Genomic DNA, 26,727 nt, shown 5'->3' with positions numbered 1-26,727 from the left:
AACATACTGATTTGGTTCAAGTAGAATGTTCAGTTAGTTACATGTTCCATGAATCATTTTGCAGATAGATCGAAATAATGTGGAACAAGCCATTTTACATTCGTATCACAAATTGATTTGTACATATGATTACATCCTGAACATTTATAAGCTTTTTCATTGCTACTGACTGCAAAATGATGTCAGTGTTATAGTTTCTGAGTGACCGTATGTGTTACACATATAATAAGATAGAAAGAGGATAAATAATGTCTGTTGTGCCATGAAGTAGCTTTGAAATTTTTGGAAACATGTGGCATGGGATTGTCTCATTGACAGGCAGTACTGTTACCATCAACCACATGAAAGTATTTATCTCCATATAATGGCTAGGAAGTACTCTGCCCAAATCTCATAGAATTTGTACCACTTGACACATTGTTTTAAAATATTGTGCCTTGAGACTATATTCAAACATTTATTGTACTTGTTTCTTTTGCGCTAGTAACGGGCAAACTTTTGTTGTTGCAGATGCACGAAAGATGGCTGCCACCACAAATTTGCATCAGCTGAAGCACTTGCTATTCATTTAGAATGTCACATGCCAGAAAGCCGCGTGACTGGAAGCCAGCAACAGTTTCGATGCACAGAATGTAAAATGATGTTCAACCGCTGGAGAGGATGTGCCATGCATTTGTGGGTTGCACACAGTCAAGATGCTGGGCTGCTTGTGTGCCCTGTTTGTAAGAAGTATCGTACTGCAGTAATTACACGGATGGTTGCACATATGCAGACTCATGGTGAAGTTCGGTCTTTTCATTGCCCAGACTGTGGCAAAGGTTTCAAGCAAGCAGCCCAGTTACGCAACCATCGGGTCATACATATGAATCGCAAGACTGATGATCTTCCTCGTTGGTTGGTTACTTTCAGTGTTTTAATGTAGTTTACTGTTCCACTATATTATCATACTGTGCAGTTTTGATGGCTAAATAGCAGAATACTATTACAGAAGACAAAATTAGTTACATGTTCTATGTGATCTTTTTAAATTCTGCCTAATATAATTTTACTATGCTAGCATTGTATACAAAATATTTTGTAGCACTTATTTTTTAACACTTAACAAAGATAATTTTAAATAAATGATAATGCATAATGGACAGATATATCCCAAACTGATTGATGGAAGTAGTATTGGGAAAATGAGTAGATGACATAAAGGTGCATTTCAGTGTTTGGTAAGTTTTCATCTGAAAGACTGGAGAGAAACTTATTGACTTCAGAATGTGGAATTTAAACTTTTTTGAACTCTGTGTAGGGTTATGGAAGAAGCTAAATAGTATTCAGTTCACTTGTATTTCGTGGAATTAAAATGCTATTCTTTCTCTTGGAAATCGATTTTATGAAGGAAATAGGAATCACAAGTTTCAGGGCCAGTGGAGTAGGATTTGTGGACAGTGATTGTACAGGAAGCCATCCAAAAATTGTTTGAAAAGCTTGTTGTCCTTCACAGACACCCAGCTGTCTTTGAAGCATTTAAACTATTTATGTGTTCTTCATTGGTAAGTGCTTTTCTTTATCATCTATACTTACTTCCCTCATCAATACCACCTTGCCAACAACTTTCCCTCTCCCCCTACCAAAGAACAAAAATACTTTTGCTATTTTAGTTCTGTATGTTATTGGTATGACAGCTTGTATCTCCCATTCCATAGTTTTTGTGTGCCTGTGCCACACATTATATTTTTTTCATCAGGGTGTTTACTTAATCCTTTTTCAGTCATTGCATATTATTCTATAAAGATTTTTACTCTAGTCACTTAAATTTGTTTCTTAGTTTTTTCTGTACTGCACTTAACTTATTAAATTATTTTATCTGCTCCCATTCTTCTGGACAAATTTTTTGTTTCATGAATTTTGTAGAACACCAGTAGAGAATGGACTTACTAGTATTTTCCTCAGTTTTACATATTTTTTTTTAAAAAAAAAGCTAATAATTTAAGCACATGTTGGCTGTTAGCACTCATCTTAGGATCTTCAACCAACATTTGTTTCGTGGCTGGCTTTGTCAAAGATTCACCCTCAGATGCCGGTGGCACACTGGAGTTGAGTTCCTGGACGTCTCATCAGTGTTCAAGGGCCTTTCCCTGGTTACTGTTGTAGTTTTCTCCTTGTTGCCTGCAATAACCATTCTTTGTAGCAGCAGGAGCCAGGTTTTGTTTTTCTTGAGTCTTTCCTCTTTCTTGTTGAAACAATGGTAATGCTTGTGAAGTTAGATGGCTTCCTAGAACAAATGGGCATAACAGCTCCTCTCCACATCAAGTAATTCCTGGTACCATTTGTGTGCCGTATTTGAGGCTCTTCACTCTAAATTATTAATAATGTTTATTTACTGATTGTAGTGTAATAAGTCTCAGTGTTTTTGCATTTTACTTCATTTACAGATAAGTTGATTTTGATCAGGGTTTTCTTGATTTTAAGGTATGCAACCAAACAATGTGACATATGTCTCAAAACATATGCCGATTCAAAATGCTTAAAGAAACATATACAGGCTGTCCACAGCAAGCTTCGGCCTTATGTTTGTCATGTGAGTACATTCATAAATAAACCTTAAATTTAGAATTTAATGTCAATGCTGCAAATACATTAGCTTTCAGTGCCAATACTTTACACTACATGAAGGGCTGTTTGTATTAGTATCTTGTTTGACCTGTCATTACTCTAGAAAGGTGAACAAATACCACTTTTATTTTTAGGTCATGAGAACTCATCTTTGAAAAGAGCCATTTTAAAATCCCTGTACAGATGTACTGATTTAGGCATTTTGCATATTCTTTGAATTATTTTGGATAAGCTGAAACAACTTTCTAATCAGTTGTAAGGTGCCACTCCATATTATTTGTTGATTTACACATAATTATTATTCACTGTACTTTGGCTCATTGGAAAATTAGGCATTGGACATTCATAAATGGCTAGTTTTGAAGGACAAACTTGCTCCCAAGGTAAATAAGCCTATAACTGAAGTTCTGGCTGTGAGCATATGTTGCAAGCCTACCTATTCTCCTGCAGTTCTATTACTAAGTCCCCTCCAAAATATAATAATAATAATAATGAAGGGTTTGCAGTATGTTTTATACAACACAGTTAGTTTATTTTACTTTAATTTCAAGTGTTATGTCCCTATTTGTTCTGATCACACTCACATTACAATTGCATCCATTCATTTATCATGAGGTTTTATGAATTTATCATTGCTGATTCCTTACAGTTTAACTAATGTATATAACGACACCCCTGATATGAAATTAATTGTATGCTTCAAAATTATTACTTTAACCATGATCGCACATACATAACACATTGTACTTGCATGATGGTCCTCATGTGACTAACTCACTCTCCACACCAAACGATCTCCAGGTGCCAACCTCTCCCTTCTAGAACTATGGGGCATCTGCATTAGCAATGCTGCTGTGCTGTGGCAAGGAAGTTTAAGGATAGATTTGATTCATCAAGTACATGATCGACATCTGTACGCTTACACAGTGGATGGCAATTTACAGCAATATAGAGCTAAAATCAAACGTAAAAGTGTTAAATAGATATACTTAAGGGCAGACATCACAAATCACATGTAATACTCTTCAATACATTCATGTGAATGTACATTCAAGTAATTGTACCATCCTGATTATAATGCAGGCACTAGTAGAGCTTATTTCACTGTCCACTGCCAGTTTTTTGGCCAGTCTTGCCTTAAGGAAGTATCTCAGATTCTGTAAGTTTTACCAGTACACACTGTTTCTTCCACTTTTACAAATGCCACCACATAAATTTAATTTCATTTTTTAGCTATTTACAATCAAAAATGTGGTCCACAATTGTTGAAATCTGCTTTCAGCCAAGGTTCCAGTATCCCAAGATCATGTTATACAACTGACATTGCAATTGTTTCAGAAGGTCATAGAGAGCACCTCTTCACATCATTGTTCATTCTTAACTCATGCTGCGTCTTAAATGACATCTGTGTTTTGAGGACATTAAAATTTTTGAATGTTCCTCAACTGAATTTAACCCTGACAGAAATACATTAAAACTCCAATATGGAAAGGATAGGTTACTGCACACCACATAGAGGAGTCATTGAGTTACAGAGAGACACAATGAAAAAAAAAAATGCTATAAATATTTCACCTTTCAGACAAGATTCTTCTTGAGTAGTAGAAAACTTCCACACAATCACACAAGAACAGTTCACCCATATATGGCCGCTAGAGTTGTTGATGCATGACTGTGTGTGTTTTCTACTTCTGAAGAACAACCTTGTCTGAAAGCTGACATATTTATAGCATTCTTTTCATTGTGCCTATCTGGAACTCTGCAATTTATCCATTCCATGTTGTTGTTATTCCGCCCTGGAGTTCCCATTGTTTGATACATTAAAATCCTAAACTTGAAGAAACAAAGCCTACTAGTACCAGCTATGTTTGTTCAGCGGCAGTATGTTAAACACACTAGAATCATTAAGGTGTGATATGACATGAAATCTGCTTTTTTTTCATGGGACTGGTTTCAAGCTAAAAGTCATATCATTTGTGATTAATAGTTTGGGGTCAATACTCATAAAAATAGAAGCATGTTTGGTGATCCTGAAAGTCCACACTTTGTCAGTGTTTCCCACATGATTGTGTTCGTCAGCAGAGGCTGTAGTTCAAATATTGATTGCTAGATGGCATGAAAACACTGAAGAAGCATGGATATGCATCATGGCCAGATGCTGCGTGTCAAAATTTCTTAGCATTACCTCATGATTTTGAAAATACTGACATTATTTTATATGGAATATGATGCAGATGACTATAGGGATCATTCTACCAGACCTTTAGTCCTAAATTACTTACTTTCTGGCTACCAGTCCACCTGCCGAACTGCAGTCCTGACATTGTGTGTTCAGCTGTATTTACATTCTGCCAGAACTTCCCTTGCCATATTTATACTTGACATTTGTACTGAAATTTCAGTTAAAAGTGCATTCAGTACATAGTTCCAACACTATTTTACTTAAAGTACAACATTTTTCATAGAATCGGAAGTGGAAGGTGGACATCAAGTCACTTCAGGATTAAGCATTGTCATTATTACACTCTTGAGAGTGTGGAACATCAAGGGTGAGGGCAGCTTATGAGGATAATTGATGACCAATAGTCAAGTGTCAGATAATGCTTTATTTTCAGAGTAGTCTGGAAAGCACAGTATAAGTTCACATCAGAACAGCACCTCTTTTTTTGTACATACCAAATTTTATGATGAAAGACATGAAGGAATAACATAACCTGCCATCTTTCACTTTATTTCCCCTTTACCCAGCATCATTTTGGTTCTCTTCTTTCCCCCATCTTTCCACCATTCTTCTTTCATCTTCCATTCTCTTTACATGTCTAAACTACTTTAACCTACTCTTCTCTTTTCTGTCATTCAACCTTTCTACTCCAATTTCCCCCTAATGGCTTCATTTTTCACTCAGCCTCTCCTCATTTTCCCTGACAACTTCTTAGGAATTTCATTTTACTGGTTTGGATTCTACTCCTTGCTTTTTTTTTATTGCTGTCCCAGTCTCCAAAGCATATGTCAATATGGGTGTAAAGTATATCACTTACATGAAATGCTTACACTTTGTTGGCACCTCCCTTCGCCAGACTAAACCCGTCACACATTGGTTGAATGCATTGCTCCGTTGTACCCATTTGCTTATTTCTGCCTTAATCATTGCATTCTCCACTATCATGCATCCTAGATATTTAAAGTTGTCCACAGTTTCAATGTTCTATCTTTTAATATTAATTTGTCCGTTGTCTTCTTCATCTTCTCTGGTTACTAACATGATCTTACTTTTCTCGACAGTGCATTTCCTGCCATATTTTTTATTTTCTTATTTAATATGTCTGTATTCCCAACAAAGCCTAAGGAAGTTACAAAGAACAAGTTCCCTTTCTCCTGCCAGTACACTGTCAAAGTGGGAGGGAGTTGTCTCGGTAGACAGTAGAAATGGGTAATGTGCTCTCAGATAGGCAAGAAGCTGACTGGTAAAGTATGATGCAAAGATGCAAGTAACTGGTTTAGAAAGAGGAAAATCACTCTCTGTAAGTTACAGAGCTCCAAAACTGATCATATAAATGAGAAAATTATTCCATAAAAGGTCCTCAAAGATAACTCTTAGGACAAGCTTTTAACCTCATTGTAAATAATCATGTTGTTTACTGAAAAAAAATTATGAATATACATTTGGCCAATTTTCCCCTTCTCAAAAACAGTGTTACAAAAAATCACTATAGTGAAGTGCATGTTACTTCAAAGGGCGCGCTCGCGCACACACACACACACCTCTCTCTCTCTCTCTCTCTCTCTCTCTCTCTCTCTCTCTCTTTCTCTCTCTCTCTCTCTCTGTTTAACATAGTAAATATTGAGGAATGGATTGGATGTGTGTTTTTAATGGTTATCAATATAATGGTGAATGTAGTGGGTTTCATTACATTGCATTATATGAATGTGTGTGCCTATTTCTCTTTATTTTGTACAGTGAATTGTGTTCATGGTTAATTTCTGGATTCCATATAAAGTAAACAACTCACCCAAAATTTACCTCCCTCACAAAAATAGATTATGGCATGAAAGAAAACTTGCAGGGATGCAAAACAAATTAGGGAATATAGTAATAGAAGTAAGTAGCTAAAATTAATAATATGGCATCTACTATTTCTTGGACAAAAGATTGAGCTGTGTATTATAGACACTTACTATTTTATGAAGCATTTGAAATTTGTGTGCATTCAACTCTAAAGTTCATGGTACACATGCTACTGGTTACTCCTCTACCCAGAACAGCCTAAAATGAAACCATGTTTTAAATTAGTTAGTCAGTTATATATCAATCAAAAACCATTTTACAACAAGGAGAAACTTGCTGGCTATCTCTTATGCCATCATTTAGATGGGTCACTGAAAGAGGGCTCCATTCAGTTCCATTTATACTCAGCCTCTCATTTACTTCTAAGATACTGGAAATATTTCAATGTTTGGACTCATGGTGAGACTGAACTGCTACAGCATCTGAACTCATTTTCATATAAATACTCACCAGACCCTTTTTTGAATCTTGTGCTACTTTTTTCACTTCAGTATGTCAGTTCCACCAACAAATAATTGTAATTGCACATTGCCGGATGCTACCCTTTCCATGTCAAACTCTTCCTTTCCCTACTACTTTGACATTCATGACATGTGTATAAGTTCAGAAGCTGGTTACAACGTAAATAAGGATCAGACTTCTACCGCTAGGAATTACTGAACCAGCTTCAGTTCAGAGCAGGTATTCTGAGCCCTAGACGTAACAGCTTTTAGGTGGATACAAGACAGTGTACCTCTTTTTGCTGTGTAATAGTTCAGTCTGAAAACTATTCTCCTATGGGGCTATAATTTTCTGTTTACATTTGTCATGGGTTCGATGACGGTTTGGATGTACCGTGCACTATTCAGTGTCCCCTCGACGATCACCAGTGGTGTACGGCCAGTGTAGGAGATCGCTCCCCACACCATGATGCCGGGTGTTGGCCCTGTGTGCCTCGGTCGTATGCAGTCCTGATTGTGGCGCTCACCTGCACGGCGCCAAACACGCATACGACCATCATTGGCACCAAGGCAGAAGCGACTCTCATCGCTGAAGACGACACGTCTCCATTCGTCCCTCCATTCACGCCTGTCGCGACACCACTGGAGGCGGGCTGCACGATGTTGGGGCGTGAGCGGAAGACGGCCTAACGGTGTGCGGGACCGTAGCCCAGCTTCATGGAGACGGTTGCGAATGGTCCTCGCCGATACCCCAGGAGCAACAGTGTCCCTAATTTGCTGGGAAGTGGCGGTGCGGTCCCTTTACGGCACTGCGTAGGATCCTACGGTCTTGGCGTGCATCCGTGCGTCGCTGCAGTCCGGTCCCAGGTCGACGGGCACGTGCACCTTCCGCCGACCACTGGCGACAACATCGATGTACTGTGGAGACCTCACGCCCCACGTGTTGAGCAATTCGGCGGTACGTCCACCCAGCCTCCCGCATGCCCACTATACGCCCTCGCTCAAAGTCCGTCAACTGCACATATGGTTCACGTCCACGCTGTCGCGGCATGCTACCAGTGTTAAAGACTGCGATGGAGCTCCGTATGCCACGGCAAACTGGCTGACACTGACGGCGGCGGTGCACAAATGCTGCGCAGCTAGCGCCATTCGACGGCCAACACCGCGGTTCCTGGTGTGTCCGCTGTGCCGTGCGTGTGATCATTGCTTGTACAGCCCTCTCGCAGTGTCCGGAGCAAGTATGGTGGGTCTGACACACCGGTGTCAATGTGTTCTTTTTTCCATTTCCAGGAGTGTATATTGTTAGTCGTGAGTGAGGTGACAATAGTAATCTATCAGTCTTGTCAGCCATGATGATTTTTCCAGAAAAAAAATTGCCACATTTTGCAGTTCAATTAAGTCACAGCTGGTGTCCATGCATTATTTTTGTTGGGGAGGCAAGAATGTTCAGTGCAGACTTTGCGCATACATTTCTCTTCTTCAGAACATTCTGGAGAATATCTTGAACCTTGATTTAGAGATATTGCTCCATTGTGATATCTGACACAACAATGTTGATACATTGTCGTAGTATGTCCACTGCTTTATACTGCTTATTCACTACTGAATGGTCAAGTGCACTTTTGTTATTTACAGTTGTTAGTCCAAGCTGCCATTAGAACTATCCTTTTCCTTCCATTTCAATCAATTTCCTGGACAGTTTCTGGTGAGCAACATTTTTTTAAGCACTTGAGATTCCTACCACTGTATAGATCCTTCTGCTTGTGTTTACAAGAGATTTATTTTAAATTATCTGTCATCCCTGTGCTAAGAAGTTGTGACCACCACAGTAAGGATGCCTCAGTGTGACAAAGGTTAAGTAGAAGTGGCTAGTTTTGCAAAGTTTGTATGCCACTCCTCTCCTGTCTCCCCACCACCAACCCACAAGCAGTGTCTGTAACAGTAAAAATGTATCAAGAAACCATGTTCGATCCTTCTGCCCCCTTATGATCAAATTGAGTAAGATGATCTCACTAATCTTTTCAAATAGCTGATTCACCCATTCCTTGTGTGTGTGTGTGTGTGTGTGTGTGTGTGTGTGTGTGTGTGCGCACGCGCGCGCGCGCAAGGGGGCAGGGAGATTTATGTCATGTTCTGAAGGATTCCACTACCTCCTGTTCCTCAGGTCAAGTTGCTGAAAGTTTCATGTTATGAGACATCTCACACCTCATGGAAATGGGACAGCATTTGCACTTCAGCACTGGTCTAGGGCTGTTTTCCACCATCACCTGCAATATGTTTCCCAAAACTGCTGATTTGGAAGTGGTTGGCAATTTGCAGTGCAGTAACCAGTTCCCAATCTGGGTACACCTATCAAACAGAGCAGTGTCTGTAAAAATCCATCAACGTGATTGCTCAGCAAGATGTTGTACAGCCAGCTAACTGAATGTAGAAACAGCATCCAGGAATGGGTTAATAGCATTATTTGTATGGATTCACCTTCCTGGCAATGCATCTGTATCAAATTGTTCAGGACAGAGAAGAAGGCAGTCTCTTTCGTGTTAGTTTGAGGAATGTTACTCTGCTACTAGAGGCAGGTGCACAAGAACATCTGTGAAGCTTTAAATACAGTTTGATTTCTAAATACGTCACAGTTATTTGGATCAAGAAGGCACAATTTTGATATGTCATTAAAGAGTGCAAGTATAGATCATGGCAATAGTTTGCAAGTTTAATCAATTGTTCCACCAAACCAGAACAGATATGAGAGGCCATGAAGAGGATTTTAGAGATGGTGCCTGATTTATGCTGTGGTGAGGAACAACATTCTTCAGACCAGCAAAGGAGACATAGCGAAAGACTTCAATGAACACTACTGCCTGTCAGAATCCAGCCTTCTATCATCAGTGAGTGAGTGATCACTGAGAGGAGCAGTTGGAATTCCAGTTCTGTAAATGACAAAATTTACAACTTTCCTTCCTCTGTATGGGAATTGGACTCAGCATTGTCTGTAGCAAGCGACATATCTAATGCAGTTAATTATAAAATGCACTGCAGCATTTTGTGATCTCTTTTTAACTTCAAAAGCAAGACAGCTCCATCAACTCATGGGAAAAGTCACTTTAATTCCCCTTCTGGAACCTGGGATGGACTGTATATGTTTGAGTACGCATTATAGCATTGCTTGCACCAGTTGTGTGGGGTAGACCATGGTGCAAAATATCAAAGGACACCTTGTCTGGATCTGAGACAGTTTCTTAGTCTCCATCAGTGCAGCTTTGAAGATCTTATTCTGCCTTAGATATTCTGATCTTGTAGAAGGTGGCTGTTATGCGCACTTGGCTGTGCATACATTACCTAATTGGTATTTTCTTTTACCTTGAAAATCTACAATGCTACGTCAAGACATAATCTCCTCAATCAGATACAGGGCTTCAAGGGACTTCTCACTGTTATTATATAGCCCTCCCTCCCTCCTAGTTATTTTAGGGTTAGAGCTGATGTCCAAAATCATTTGCCCCTCAAGGTAATAGTTGAAATGGGACCTTTTTAAAAATCGCTGTAAATAGTATAAACAACAATAAGCATTCTTTTTCAGTGCTCCTTATTTGTAGATTTATATCCTAATTCTCTATTCTTCCTCCAGTATTCCTGCATCAACATGGTAGTTGTCACTAATAGTTAAGAGGTTGGAGAAGTAGGTGGAAAACACTGGCTTTAAAATTTCAGCTGAAAAATCTGTGTGCTGCTTTTAAACATTCACACTGTGTTTTTAATCTTCCAAAATTCAGAATGAGGCATACAATTTTAAACTTTAAAAAATCAACAAGGTTTCCAAGTCTCAATTTCAGTGATAAACTTGCTTGGTTGCAGCACTTGCAGGATCTGATAGCTTTCACTCGATGATCTCAACATTTAAAAGGGTGTTTGTTGTAAGGTGACGGTAGCAGGCAGCACATCTGCTCCAGTTCTGTAGAACTGTTGTATGGTCTTGGCTTCATTGTGGTTCCACAGTGAACAGATCTGCTTGGTCATCCTCCCTGAAAACCGTTGGTGCAATCCACTATGAGGGAGTCAGAATGAAATTTTCATTCTGCAGTGGAGTGTGTGCTGATATGAAACTTCCTGGCAGATTAAAACTGTGCCAGACTGAGACTTGAACTCGGGACTTTCCTTTCGCAGCTAAGTGCTCTACCAACTGAGCTGCCCAAGCATGACTCATGACCCATCCTCACAGCTGTACTTCCACCAATACCTCATCTCCTTCCTTCCAAACTTCACAGAAGCTCGCTCGTGAATGTTGCAAGGCTAGCACTCCCAGAAGAAAGGATATTGTGGAAATGTGGCTTAGCCACAGCCTGGGGTTTTTTCCAGAATGAAATTCTCACTCTGCAGTGGAATGTGCACTGATATGAGGCTTTCTGGTGAATTAAATCTGTGTGCCACTGCAGAGTGAAAATTTCATTCTGGAAACTCCCCCAGAGTGTGGCTAAACCATATGTCTGCAATATCCTTTCTTCAAGGAGTGCTAGTCCTGCAAGGTTTGCAGGAGAGCTTCAGTGATGTTTGAAAGGTAGGAGATGAGGTACTGGCAGAAGTCAGACTGTGAGGACAGGTCGTGAGTCGTGCTTCGATAGCTGAGTCAGTAGAGCACTTGCCCCAAGACCAAGGTCAAAAGTTTGAATCTCGGTCCAGCACACAGTTTTAATCTGTCAAGAAGTGTCATGAGGGAGTCAGCTTAGACATTGAGTTATTGAAGACTAGTCTCCATGCTGAGGTCTGGGTCCATCACTTTCCATAAGGTAGCACCTCCTTAAGGTATGAAGAGAGTATAAAATTTATCAGTTCCCATCACAAAGTTATATTGCCTATGCATCCATGCAGTGCCAGCTTAATAAACATTAGTGAACAATGTGGCCCTTTGGGATCCTGCCTAACAGGTACATTTTGGAAGTTTCAAACTCCTAATTTAATGGCTTGTGCGAAGACTGGAACAAATCGCCACCTTTGCTTGTTACGAGGCCCAGTGTTATTTCAGATTCTACAACTTTTGAAAAGGAAAGCATTCTGAATGTAGTTTTTCTCAAGTGTCTTTTTTAAGTTTCTTATGCAAGCACTGCAATTTTATCACAGTGTATACAGTCAGATCTAAGCAGGGGGACATTATTGGCTACATTGTCATTTCTTGTGACCATGACCTCAGGATCTGCCTACCAGACAAATTAACAGTTTACAATGCATAACTGTATGTGATCCTTAAGACGTGGAGCAAGTGAAGCATAAAAAAGGGATGAATTTTCTCATCTATTCTCCAAGCAATTCGTCAACAGTATTCAGCACAGAACGTGACCCAGAACACTTCTTCCACTTGCTACAAAATTAAGGTGAGGAAAAAGCAGCAGTTTAAATGTCAGAGCACATCAGTATTCTTAATAACAAGAAATCTGAAATGACATTCAGTGATGTACTGGTGACGCACTATAGAAAATGATGCCCAGTCTCTGTAAGACATTGTCTTTTAGCTGAAAGGAAAGTTATGCCCTGCTTGGTTATTTTGTGGCCTGAATTTATTGTCTATAAGCTCTAGCCATACCATTCCTCCATTTGGTCACAGAGATTCAATCTCTCTCCAAAGGAGGGAAAATTCCTCCGATCCATGGATTTTTACTCCATCATGGGGATTCAGATCTGTGTGGTGTCTATGATGTACATATAGCACATTTTAATGAAGTGCAGTGTGTCACGAAGGCTGTAGAGAGTTTAATGGAGGACGTGCCATTTATTTTAGCTAACAACACAAATGTGGTAAGCATTCAAAATTTTGTGAATTCGTTGGAATCCACCCTCGACTATTAGGTTGGAGAAGTTTGTTTCCTTGCAGAGTTTCATTATGTGTGTGTTTGTTTAGTTTTTTGTTAGTGGAAAAGCAGAACCTCTCGTGGTTGATGCTTGCAGACATCTGTCGTGTGAAACTTCTTGAAATTCTTCTTAGACTGGATGTAACCTACAATGGACTGTCATCAAACGGGTTCTGCTTTTTCCATGCATTTGATATATTATCTAACAGAAAATCATCACATGCAGCAGCCTTTTGTCTGTTGAGTATGTGGAGTTATCTCTCAATTCTACACTCATATATTCTACATCAGACATTTTAATATTCATGCAATGGCTGTAAACAGTAACTGTGTTGTGGGGGCTTTAGTAAAGCAAAGTGCTCACCCAGGACTGGCCACAACACAGCTGTACTTGCTTTATGTGAAGGTGTGTGTGTTTTCCTTTCCAAAGAAGGAATTAGTCAAAATCGTTGTCTGTAACAGTCTTATTGTTTTGCCTGTTTACAACTCGACATGTCATCTTTATGTTAGTAGCTGTCTGTCCATTTCATAATATTGTTGGAACCCCTCCATCAAAACTTGTGTGTTTAATTGATTTTTCTATTTCACTCAGTTCACACTTAATACTGTTAAAAACCTGTCATTAGAAAAATGGTATTCCACTCTGAAGTACTTTATTGGATATCGTTGAACAGAAAGATTTAAATATATTAGTAATTAAAAATTCTTGCTACACACATTTCAAACGTTTTCTGTTATTACTGTATCTTTTTCACATGTTTATTATGGAGAGGTGGATCATGGATCAAAGGGACCAATAAAACTAGCATGAGTTACCAGTGCTTTGCTAGATACACTTTTGTTGCCGGACAAATAACTATATCTTACTGATTGTATAGTTTTTGCAATCTCTGTATTGAAACTGAAACCTTTATTGGTGCAGGTCTTGTCTTTGTCAGTATATGTAATGCATTTTGTTATATTTAGAAAGAGACAGTTGAATTAGGTTCTAACTGTTTCATTATATCTCTTCATTCTCACTAACCTTCTCATAAAAGCGTATTTTGTTCATACGAGGGTAATCCCAAAAGTAAGGTCTCCTATTGTTTTTTTTTTTTTTATAAGTACATAGAACTGTTTATTTCTACAGTGGTTTACATCAGTTTACACCTTGAACATTTAGCTATTTTTTGACATAATCACCTTTTCTGTCGATGCATTTTTGTAGACGCTGTGGCAATTTTTGTATGCCCATGTCATACCAGCTCGCTGCCATGCTGTTCAGAAAGTTATGAACCTCTTCTTTCACCTCGCCGTCGGAGCTGAATCGCTTTCCAGCCAAATGGTTTTTTAACCTAGGGAACAGGTGAAAGTCGCTGGGTGCCAGGTCAAGACTATAGGGTGGGTAGGTCCATTATGTTCCACTGAAACTGTTGCAGGAGAGAAACAGTTTGCCAAGCGATGTGTGCGCGAGCGTTGTCATGGAGAATGTGTACACCCTTGCTCAACATTCCTCTTCTCTGGTTGTGAATTGCCCATTTGAGTTTTTTCAGAGTCTCACAGTACCTGTCAGTGTTAATTGTGGTCCCAGAGATTCACCTTCAGTGACAAAGTGAAAGAAGAGGTTCATAACTTTCTGAACATCATGGCGGCGAGCTGGTATGACATGGGCATACAAAAACTGCCACAGCGTCTACAAAAATGCATTGACAGAAATGGTGATTATGTCAAAAAATAGCTGAATGTTCATGCTGTAAACTGATGTAAACCATTGTAGAAATAAACAGGTCTATGTACTTGTAAAAAAATAGGAGACTTTACTTTTGGGATTACCATCGTATGATTTTATCTGTATTTTTTTCTGTGTTCAATACTAGGAAGAGATTCAACTGTGTTTACACTTCATTATATGAATGTAGTTCTAGATATGTAGTTTGGTATCTTGACTGTAGTAGACTTTCATAATTAAACAGGGTTCTCCCATCCTCTTCTGTGCCATCTTGTGTTAAGTCATCTTTCCTATTACTGCTATTAGCTTGATATAGTTGTGGAATTTGAATCCAAACTATTATAGAAATAATTTAAAGAAGAGCTAAATACCTTGTGTGTAAGGTATGTGCATGTAAATTCTTCCTTTAAAATGTGTTCAGATGTTGCCTGAGAGCAGTCATTTATGGTTGTTTTCTTCCTTTATAATATACTGTTTTTCTGTCTCTGCTTCTGACAAATGGTTTATTGGAACTGCGTGGTCAAAGAAAAGTGTGTGCCAGACTGGAACTCAAAACCTAAACCTTTGAGTTTAGCAGAAAATACTCCTGCTGACTGATCCACCCTGGCACAACTCACAACCTGCCCTCACTGCCTTACTTCTGCCAGTACCTCCATGTCAGGGCATTAACTCGAAACTTTGCCTTTTTTGCATCAAGGTAAGTTTCCAGGTTCAAGTCCCATTCTGGCAAAAAGTTTCAAAACAGGGCTTTCTGAAAACAATTTACTGATTTTTTCCAACTCATTAAATACTTTTCCAACCAAGAACTGTCCAAGTGTTGTGGAAATGTCCTTAAAGTGAAGCTTTCTTTTCTTTTCCCTATTTGTGCCTGTCATTCCATGTAGCTAGCATTCATCCATTCAGGCTATCATTTGTCGTGTTCTGTAGATTCCCTGCAGGAGTGTGGAAAGAGTCAAGTTGTTGTTGTTGTGGTCTTCAGTCCTGAGACTGGTTTGATGCAGCTCTCCATGCTACTCCATCCTGTGCAAGCTGATTCATCTCCCATTACGTACTGCAGCCTACGTCCTTCTGAATCTGCTTAGGGTATTCATCTCTTGGTCTCCCTCTACGATTTTTACCCTCCACGCTGTCCTCCAATACTAAATTGGTGATCCCTTGATGCCTCAGAACATGTCCTACCAACTGATTCCTTCTTCTAGTCAAGTTGTGCCACAAATTTCTCTTCTCTCCAATTCTATTCAATACCTCCTCATCAGTTATGTGATCTACACATCTAATCTTCAGCAGTCATCTGTAGCACCACATTTCGAAAGCTTCTATTCTCTTCTTGTCCAAACTATTTTATCGTCCATGTTTCACTTTCATACATGGCTACACTCCTTACAAATACTTTCAGAAATGACTTCCTGACATTTAAATCTATACTCGATGTTAACAAATTTCTCTTCTTGCCATTGCCAGTCTACATTTTGTATCCTCTCTACTTCGACAATTATCAGTTATTTTGCTCCCCAAATAGCAAAAATCAGTTACTACTTTAAGTGTCTGATTTCCTAATCTAATACCCGCAGCATCACCCGATTAAATTGCACTACATTCCATGGCATAAGAATAAAGTTTCTTGCAGTTTTAGCCATATATAAGATGTTTAGGCATCTTGCTACTTTAGATTAAAATTCGAGCATTTGGCATTTTCACAAGCTTCGCAACAACTGAGGGCATTTCATGTGAACCGAGGCGTACATTAACAAAAACCAGGCATCTCCCACAAATTTTACCTTTAACAATAAACAATAAAATGTCACTATAGTACATAACACTGTGTGAGTTCAGTACTGGATGAATGACAGGGAAAGCAATGTATGTGTTGGAATCATCATCCTGTCATGTGTTCATAGAGTCTGATATTTGTACATAATTAGATTTTATTTATTTGGTTACATTTGAGTAGGACACTAATTATTAGTGATATTTAGATCTACAGGTTCCATTTTGTAAGAAAATTTATATTACTTTATTTTTTACTTATTTTGTTATTAGAAATTAATTCAGATTTATTATTTTGTTATTATTTTATATAATCACCCATCAAGTTGATACAGTATTGCAGTTGTATGTAGAAACACCTGATAGGTAGGTTGTAGGTTGTAGTTCTTGGCATGGTAGCTGTCTTGACTAAAGACTTTCAGAACAAAAATAAAAAATTATGAATTTGCCACATTACAACTCTGCACTTTACTATGCACCAAAGTTATTGCATCTTTTTGAAAAACAGTTACTTTTGTAAACCACCTTGTAAAAATTTATCCAGCATATGAGGTAAAGAACACACCACAAACTAGTAGGTTGAATAATTCTAATTTACTGAAATTAAGCAAGCTGGTCAGATGTTTGGTGTTCAATAACTTATTGTGCTACCATTGCTCTTTTGGCTAGTTCAAGCCATAAAAATAACATGGGTGGAAAAGGCAGTTATACTGAATTACGCTTCACAGCTGTTGTTCGCAGATCATATTCCTCAGTCAGTCTTTTCTTTTTTAGGTTTGCGGTCATGCTTCAGCTCGCAGAGCTATGCTGCAGATGCACCTCCGTCAGCATACTGGTGAGAAACCTCATGCCTGCCCTATGTGTGCATATCGGACAGGTGACCACAACTCTTTGCGTCGGCACATAATGCGTCATACTGGCCAGAGACCATATCGATGTCCTCATTGCCCATACACAGCAATACAGAGTAGTTCATATAAAAATCATTTAAGCTCAAAACATCCTGGACAGAGTGGTGTGTTTTCCTGCATTCACTGCCCCTTCAAAACTGTAAATCAAGAAGGATTTGTTTTACATGTAAACGATCACAAGAATGGTCTTTTACCTGTTGCAATGAATGGTGACAGTGAAGAGAATGCAGAAAGTAATAGTGCATCACTTGCTTCTTAGCAGGATAGGTACTTGAGTGATATTTTAAACTTGGCCTTTTGTTTTAGCTGGAGTGATGATTTGAATGAAATTTAGTAATATATTTGTGTTTCATACAGCACTAAAGATAAAAGCTCTGTAAAACGGAAAACACATTAGGGAAGAAAGAATGTAAATTCTGCAGTATTGGTGCAAATCAAAGGAAAATATAAAACTGTGATTGTATAGTAGGTAAAACTCAGGCTGTGCAACTTCAATCTACTATCATTTTCTTTCTTATAAAAATTTATTGAAATAAGTACACAGTATTGACTTGTGATGACGTAACTATTTGTTATCACATGTAAATACTTGTGTGTGTGAAGGACCTTGATCTGCAACACTGACAGAAATTATATATCAAGTCATAAATTGCTGATCTTTTATTAGGCATACAGAAAATTTGTCTGGATGAACATGTCTTTAAAATGCCATTAGTTGAGGAGTTATATGAAGCCTTCTTTTACTGAAATCAGCACTTAATAGACATAATTGTAAAAGTCTCAGGTTCTGTTGTAAGTGTTCATTTTGTCTTTTCTGGAATTCCTAGTAACTCTGGTTTAAAATTTTACTGGTATTAATATACCTTTGCAATAATTTAATCCTGTGTATTGCATCTTATAAAGAATCAGTTGTCAATGTTTGGAGATAATTAAAGAAAGATTGGAGACATTTCTTATGGCATTTATTTAACAAATGTATCATTGTGCATTACCAACATCTAACATAAAAAAAGAAAATATGACAGCAACATTGACATGAAGAAAAATGTATGAGCACTTTATCTTTTACAAATTTGTTGTGATCATTTATTTATTCCAAATCCAAGCATTTGAAGTTACATGTTGATAAACAGTAATTCCTCACACTCTTTGTCACTTACATTGACATGTTAGTGTAAGACTTAACACAGTTTGTAATGGTCATATGAAACTTTTGTGTCTGTTTTCTGGTAAGTAAACAAGTTACTGTTTTGTGTATTAAGCTGCAACAGTCACTTAATAATATATATGGTGCTAATGAGTCAGGATAACAACAGAAATGCTACTGTAAAAATGTGCCTAATAATTATTATAAAGATAAATACCAGTAATTTTACCGAGCGAGGTGGCGCAGTGGTTAGCACACTGGACTCGCATTCGGGAGGACGACGGTTCAATCCCGTCTCCGGCCATCCTGATTTAGGTTTTCCGTGATTTCCCTAAATCGTTTCAGGCGAATGCCGAGATGGTTCCTTTGAAAGGGCACAGCCGATTTCCTTCCCTAACCCGAGCTTGCGCTCCGTCTCTAATGACCTCGTTGTCGACGGGACGTTAAACACTAACCACCACCACCACCACCAGTAATTTTACAAGAAGAATGCTTGTATGGAAGTTGTTGAATATGAGATTCTTGGTGTATCAATCTGTTGGCATCAAGATATGGTACCTTAAAGAAAAGTGTGCGTGGCTGTTCTCAGTTTACCTGTTTTTCTAAACAGTGTGTGAGGTTTGAGGTGAATCACATGATGTTTTGTAATGCAAAGAAGTGCTAGGGGCAGAAAGAATTCTAAAGTGGTTTAGTTGCTGTGTGACTAGCATTATTGTAGGCAACAAAACCTGGCATAATACAATGATTTGACCAAATCACAAAACTCAAAAGCAGGTGTTTGTGTGAAGATTTTGAGGGTGCACCTATAACAATTCAAAAATCCTTACCATTCAGAAAAGAATGACAGTTGCTTTCTTCACTATGATGGTAATGTTGAAACAACGTGCCCCTAAATCAAAACATTTTGTACAGTGGCTTTCAAGACACACATATGTTATACAGATTTGGATTGATACTAGACGTCATACCCCTTGGTTTGGTGCAGTAGTTAGCCTGAGTGTGGATTTTAAGCAGTTTTCTCACTCTCTCTCACATGGGTAAACACAGTATAACAGTAGGTAAAATAGTGAACCAGGGCCCACCTTAGCTGGCAAGGGACCATGTACAAAACTTCCAAGCAGGGCTCTCCCACATTCCCCTCCTTCCTGCCCCACCTCCAACACAGGTTATACACCTTTGTCATGTTCAAAAGTATCCCAAGTTTTGTCATCGACATAATACCACTATATCAAAATACTGTTACTGCAGCAGAACTACTGTTGTGATAGGAAAATAATTAGTTGGAGATGGAACCTTAATAGGTATGGTAATTACTAAAACGTTAATAATAAAAACCAACTTAGGTATGAGAATCCTTCCAATTTAATGAAATTCAAATTCAAGTAAGGTTCACAAGTGTTATTCAGGGTATATACTTAAATGTTTCCATCACTTGACTGTGCTCTTTATTTACAAGAAATTAAATCAGTTTTAGGTTATACCCACTAAGGGTTTTCTGCTTTACACACTTTACACAAAAAACCTTTTCCTTGCTTTTTGACAAGCAAATTCATCCATAATATCTTCAAAATTCAATTTTGAAACCATTTCATGTTCCATTGACAGCATGGCAAAAGAAGACAGTTTACCTTGCGAGATGCTGCTTCTGAAATAATTCTTGATAAGCTTTAAATGCGAACAGCTCCTTTCAACAGAGGCAAGAGTCACTGGCACATTTAGCAAAATTCTGTAAGGATATAAATGTTAGAAAATGAGTTTCCAGTGAGACAAGTATTTCCATATTAACCCTGCGGCAGGTGCGCTTAAGATTGTTGCATCAGCGGGCGCGTGCGGCACTCAGTGCCGCCTACATTTAAATACATAAAAAAGCAGTTTTTTTTATTTTTTGGTGGAATTAATTATTTATTGTTTATAACATAATTCTTAACAGCAACTTTTAATATGATCTGTACACATATACCCAAGGTGCATGGGAAAATTAAAATTGTTACAGAATATCTGACATACGTTTCCAGGATATTTCCTAAGCGCTACTTTAATAACAAATTCTAAATAAATTATAACCACAGATATGATTTGATTGTTTACCATTGTTAAAGCAAGTTTTGCAAAAACATGTAATATGTATAAAAACTTTGTAGTAATAATAAGACAGTCAGTAAATACATATCAAGAATCACACACTTTCTTCCTCTGGAGAAGCTCTGCAATCATTACATGTGACAACATTGTGGCATTGTTGCTTGCAAACAAATCTTTTGCAGCTATTGCAAGTGACAGTAGTTTTATTATTTATTTACCACCACAAATATGGCACCTCCCACACCTTCTTACAGTCTCATCATGATTGGTGGGAATTGATTACTGAGGTGACAGAAATCCTTGAATATCTCTTGGTAGAGTAGAGAGCTGAGCCCTTTCTTTTAAATGGCAGTCTATCGGAGCCAAGGCCAGGTTTGTTAGGTAGGTTCTTCTTCTGAATCTTTTCTCTGGATTGTTTGCTAAAAAGAAGACCTGGGAATTTATCCCAGCAATATCCACGTAACGAAAAAACAATGCTAAGAGCCATCTTCTTGTGGTCCTTTGTGTAGAGTAGGATGTACACATATAATCCACAGTATCAACTCCACCTTTTGTTGCATTGTAGTCCAAATTTACAACAGACTTGCCCGTAGCGGTGTCGATTTCAGCAGTTTCATGCGTTGATGACAGGAAAAGCACAGCCTTGTTCCTTTTTGTTTGGCACGAAACAAGACAGAAGTCATCTTGAAATCCGAAAAGACAATTTCCAATTTCTAGCGATCTGTTGGGCAAAAATTCCGGAGGAATTTCCTTCTTGTTCTTTTTAAATGATCCAATGAACGTTAGCCCATTTTCTAAAAGATGCTGGGCTACAGGGTAACTACTGTAGTAGTTGTCCATAGTTACATTCCTGTGAGTTCCCTTGATTGGCTCAACCAATCTCTTCTCAATATCCATTGCCTGGTTAGATGCAACATATGGTCCAGGATTCTGTCTGCTGCAGTATACTTCAAAATTAAAAGTATAGAAGGTCTAGCTATTGCACAATGCATACAACTTCAATCCATACTTAGCGGGCTTATTGGGCATGTACTGAACAAAACCATAACGTCCGCAAAATGTGACAAGCATTTTGTCTATGGTTGTGAACTCCCCTGGACTGTAGTTATTTCTACAGTTGTTCAGAAATGCTGGGTGGAGATTGCGGATGGCAGCAAGTTTATCAGTTGCTAGTCGTTCTTTTCTTGTAGAAGTATTGTCAAACCTGAGTGACCGGAGCAAGAACAGAAGGCGCTTGTAGCTAAATGTTGCCCTTAGAATAATCATTCCTGTTCCATTTGATGCCCACAGTTCTAATACATTTGTGCGTGCTCCTTTTTATACAGCAATGAGAAACAGTGCTCCTAAAAGAGCCGTTATTTCAGAAGCAGAAGTAGTTTTGCAATCTCTAGCCCTCGAGTAATTCACAGATGATCTCTTGTTATTTATGTACTTGTTTGTGTTTGCAACGACGTAATCAATTATCCCAGGATCAAACAATTTGAGAAAACTTTCAATTTCAATTTTAGCTTATCTACCAGTACGTTTCGGGCCAGGTAGGACTTTGATTATATTCTTACATTTTGGTTTCCCTGGTAGTGCTAACGGATTATTTATCCACAAAGTTTCTTGGTCCTTACGAATATAAAAATGGCAGTAATCATGTGGCATTCCTTTCACTTCATTCCCATCAACGCATGACTGCTCAGATTCGCTGTAATGATCTGCAGTTTCAATTGTTTCTGCTTCCTCATCGCTGTCAGAGAAATCTGCGTAATCTTCTTTGTCAGATGATTGCAGAAGAAGACACTCAATTTCTTCTGGTGTTAGTCCTTTCCTTTGTGCGGACCTGGGAGACAATAAAATAATTCTAATACCAAAGCAATGTTAATAACTAAATCATCATTCACCCACAGAGTTATAAAAGAAAGCTTCTAATCATCAAAACATCCACCAGTGGTACAGCTGCATGGACTTACATTACCGGGCGCGTGCAGTACGCAGTGCTGTCTCGGTGCAGTTGTCCACTTCACAGGTGAAACACAGCTGTTATGGTGGGTATAATGATAGTGCAGTAATGTAGTTTGGCGCGTGACTAAACAATCGAAGCATATCTAGCACCACTGTTGTGTGCTCGGCTCACTGACGTAATTATTCAGCGGAAACAAAATTGGTGGCACTGTATGCCGCCACGCGCCCGCCTCAGGGTTAATATAAGTGTTTTCACATCCTTGGGCACCATTTCTCTGAATACTTTAATTTCTGTCAAAAGGCCAGATGCAAGAATGTCTTTTTAACATTCACCATTTATGTTTACAGTTGGCTTTTTCTTAAGGTTTTTACATAGCATTTTTAGTTCTTCATCTTGTATGTATTTTAAACTTTTCAGAGAAAACAAAAAGCTGAATATTTCAGAATACTTAGCCAGTTGACCAAACCATTCTTTCGAACTTTTTAACATTGTGTCAATGACAGGGTAGAAAAAAAATCGATTTTTTATTTCTCCTTTGAAGGTTGAGCTTTGCAAACCATGTCATCACCTTCATAATCAAATTGCTTCACCTTCTTGCCAGTTCTATTTTCTCCAAATTTTGGTTCAATTTGTAAACTTTCAGCTAGCTCTTTTGCTGTTATCTGCACATTCAGAAAACTTTCTTCATGAAAATTCTTGATAAATTTCACCAGATTTGCAAGGGATTTAGTTGTTACTGTCAAACAATGGAAAATCCAGGCTGGAATGTTACACTATTATGAAAAGGAAAGTTGCTACTCACCATATAGCGGAGATGCTGAGTTGCAGATAGGCACAAGTCTTTTTGTTGTGCCTATCTGCAACTCAGCGTCTCTGCTGTATGATGAGTAGCAACTTTCCTTTTCATAATATTGTTAGTTGCTACTTTCAGATCCCTGTTGTCTGCCTGAAGTGCCTTACTTGCTACGGTAAAGGCAAAGAGAAGGTCATACCAAATGACAATGCCTACAGTAAACTTGAAGCTTTCTAATTCATTCACAGCAAGCAAGTATACTTCACTCTTTGTTTACAATTCAGCAGTGCTGTTACTCACCTCAAGAAGGGCATCCGTGACTTCTCTTGTCTGGTGCATTTTAGCTGCGACACTCTCCACCCTACTTTCCCATCGAGTGTATGAAATCTTCTTCACTGTTAAAGATGGTAACCTGTTCAATAAGATTTCTCTTCTCTGAGTGGATGCACTGAAAACAATGTATATTCTTTGAATTACACCAAAAAATGTGAGTGCTTTTGCTGTAGGTTTTGCCGCACCTGATCACACAAGATTAAGACTGTGGCTGGCACATGGCGTATGAAATGATCTTGGATTGCACTTTAGGATTCTGGCTTGAACACCACTTTGATAACCTTTCATTTTTGACCATTATCGTAACTTTTGCCTCTGCAATCATGAATATTAAGTCCTAGTTGATCTTGTTTTGACAAAAGGGTTTCAGTCAAACTTTCGCCCATTGTTGAAGTGATGTAAAAAGTTGAGGAAATGTTCTTCTACAGTCACTGCGTCTTCTGATAAATTTACTAATCTAACAGTCAACATCATTTGTTCATTGTAGCTTGTATCCGAAGTACAGTCAAGTACGACAGAAAAATATTTGCTTTCTTTACAAAATTAGCAATGATGTTTTTTAGTTTGTTGACATACAAATTGATGAGTTCATTTTGGATGTTTTTCCCAAGGTAATGGTCATGAATTTCTAGAGTTTTTGCCTGCCTTAATGTTACTGCAAAACAGGGTCAAATTCTTACATCATTTTGATCAAACCAAGAAAATTACCATTATTTTGTTGATAGAGCTTGTTGCCGGTTCCCCTTAAGGCTATATTATGTTCTCTTGGTACCTGATGGCGAGTATAATTATTCTTAGAACCTGAAACCAATGTTCCTTCTCTTTTCCCAGTAGTTAAATGTCAATTTGATCAACACCACTTCTTTGTTTCAAATGGTTGTTCATGCTCTTGAAGCCGATTTCCCAAATGAACCCAGTCACAAAGTCCATCACTTGACAGAGTATTTGAAGGAGATCCAAAAAGTTTACAAAAAAACTTTGTCATTATATTTTAAATACACAAGTCATTTACGATCCCCCTTTTTTTTTTTCTCCATTTGGCAGCGTTCTTATGTAAAAATAAATTAATTTTTTTTTCTATTCTGATTTAAAGGATACTCAAAATTTACAATTTTAGTAGGGCCTTTCTGTACAATTTCATTTATCATGGAGGATGGTAACATATTAGGCCAAGTGCGTGGGTCCGAATTTGTGATTACTTCACCATTGTTGCTACTAGGCCCACCTGAATTTAGAATAGTAGGATGTGTATATTCCAATACTTCATGTGTACTTGTATCTAAAGTACCACATGATGAGAGGCTACTGTTAATGCCATTGTCCTTTAACCACACATTAGTTTCACTGTCTGAAGTTGTTGGTCAAAGCAATCATTCAAAAGTGCCTTTTTGTTGGTTCAAAAACTGGTCATGTTGTAGCTTTTTCTTGATCTTTTGACCACCTCAATCGTATTTTCTAAATCTTTCCCTTTCACAAGACATTTCCCTGTTGGCACTTTGAACTTCGTAGGACAGGCAAAAACACTGTATCTTCACACAGAAAGCACACACAACATGTGAAATGGTGTGAATTGGAAAAGTACCATACATTTAAACTGATGACAGTGAAAAAATTATCCTGTGGGAAACACCTGCTGGCAGAAGAATGTAAAGCTTGATTGTTAGCCACAACAATGAGTAGAAAGAGAATGGTGAATCATGTACCTCTTTGAACAGTTCTTGGGTATCCGAGCGGGTAGCATCGTATTTTCTCCACAATATTTCAGCAGACGTACACGCTGCCATCTTCAGGTGGTTCCTGATGAATGCTGTGCTGAAACTTCCTGGCAGATTAAAATTGTGTGCCGGACCGAGACTCGAACTCGGGTCCTTTGCCTTTCGCGGGCAAGTGCTCTACCAACTGAGCTACCCAAGCACGACTCACGCCCTGTCCTCACAGCTTTACTTTTGCCAGTACCTCGTCTCCTACCTTCCAAACTTTACAGAAGCTCTCCTGTGAAACTTGCAGAACTAACACTCCTGAAAGAAAGGATATTGCGGAGACATGGCTTAGCCACAGCCTGGGGGATGTTTCCAGAATGAGATTTTCACTCTGCAGCGGAGTGTGTGCTGATATGAAACTTCCTGGCAAATTAAAACTGTGTGCCGGACCGAGACTCGAACTCGGGACCTTTGCCTTTCACGGGCAAGTGCTCTACCAACTGAGCTACCCAGCATGACTCACGCCCTGTCCTCACAGCTTTACTTCTGCCAGTACCTCGTCTCCTGCCTTCCAAACTTTACAGAAGCTCTCCTGCGAAACTTGCAGAACTAGCACTCCTGAAAGAAAGGATATTGCGGAGACATTGCTTAGCCACAGCCTGGGGGATGTTTCCAGAATGAAATTTGCACTCTGCAGCGGAGTGTCCCAGTCTGGCACACAGTTTTAATCTGCCAGGAAGTTTCATATCAGCACACACTCCGCTGTAGTGTGAAAATCTCATTCTGAATGCTGTGCTGTTCCTCTTGGCTCCCTATATATACTAGCCATTACCCCCTCCACCGTTTTTCTCCTGATGTCTTTGGTGCGGCCGGTGCGGCAGCTACTGGAGGTGGTGGGGGAAGCAGCGCCTGGGTCTGAACTGGGGTCTGCAATCTCGCTGCTGCCACCGTCGGGGCAGTCCTCGATCTGTGGGACTGCATCTTTTTCTCCAGGCTGAGTACAGGGTTCCAAGCCTCACTAAGTTGAAGGCCCCTGTCTTTATTAATTAGATCATCCTGTAGTCGGATTTTGATGCCCTCTTTAGTAACGCAGTCCCAGAAGTAGGAGGATTGACAGAGTATTTTTGTTTTTCATAGTCCATAGTATGGCCAGTCTTTATACAATGGTCAGCCACGGCTGATTTAGTGGCCTGGCATTATATTATGCTACAATAATAGAATGTTTGCATCTGCTGTCACTGTGGCCTGTAAATTTCATTGCAGTGAGAATTTTGGTGCTCACAGATTTGAACACTAACTTTGGCAGTGTATCTAAAAAATGTCACACGCTTCAGGTACATTAATTTTGAAGGGAAACAAACACTGATATGAAATAGACAATCACTCAC

General features: G+C 38.8%; 2 protein-coding genes and 1 non-coding gene across 6 annotated transcripts in view; 1 reads left to right on the top strand and 2 right to left on the bottom strand.

Annotated features, from left to right (window-relative positions):
- LOC126251341 (zinc finger protein 667-like) overlaps positions 1-18,273 on the top strand; it is a 130,337-nt gene extending 112,064 nt beyond the window's left edge. For all 4 annotated transcript variants that reach the window (XM_049951702.1, XM_049951703.1, XM_049951704.1 and 1 more), the window contains 3 exons: positions 511-894; positions 2,461-2,569; positions 17,197-18,273. In XM_049951702.1, the coding sequence (XP_049807659.1) occupies positions 511-894; positions 2,461-2,569; positions 17,197-17,592 (889 nt within the window). In that variant the 3' untranslated portion in view covers positions 17,593-18,273. The remainder of the gene's footprint in view (positions 1-510; positions 895-2,460; positions 2,570-17,196) is intronic.
- Positions 18,274-22,071: 3,798 nt separating this feature from the next.
- LOC126252390 (uncharacterized) lies at positions 22,072-23,710 on the bottom strand. Its single transcript, XM_049953280.1, has 2 exons — positions 23,607-23,710; positions 22,072-22,390 (listed from the first exon to the last, which is right to left on the bottom strand). The coding sequence occupies exons 1-2, from the start codon at positions 23,618-23,620 to the stop codon at positions 22,072-22,074; spliced, it is 333 nt and encodes a 110-aa protein (XP_049809237.1). The 5' UTR covers positions 23,621-23,710.
- A 2,070-nt stretch (positions 23,711-25,780) lies between these two features.
- Trnas-uga (transfer RNA serine (anticodon UGA)) lies at positions 25,781-25,854 on the bottom strand. Its single transcript has one exon. It is a non-coding gene; the product is annotated as a tRNA-Ser (tRNA).
- Positions 25,855-26,727: the final 873 nt, after the last annotated feature.

This window comes from Schistocerca nitens, chromosome 4 (genome assembly GCF_023898315.1).
Source record: "Schistocerca nitens isolate TAMUIC-IGC-003100 chromosome 4, iqSchNite1.1, whole genome shotgun sequence".
NCBI classification, from domain to species: Eukaryota; Metazoa; Arthropoda; class Insecta; order Orthoptera; family Acrididae; genus Schistocerca; species Schistocerca nitens.
The sequence above is the reverse complement of the archived record's forward strand: the minus strand, read 5'-3'. Positions and strand labels throughout refer to the sequence as shown.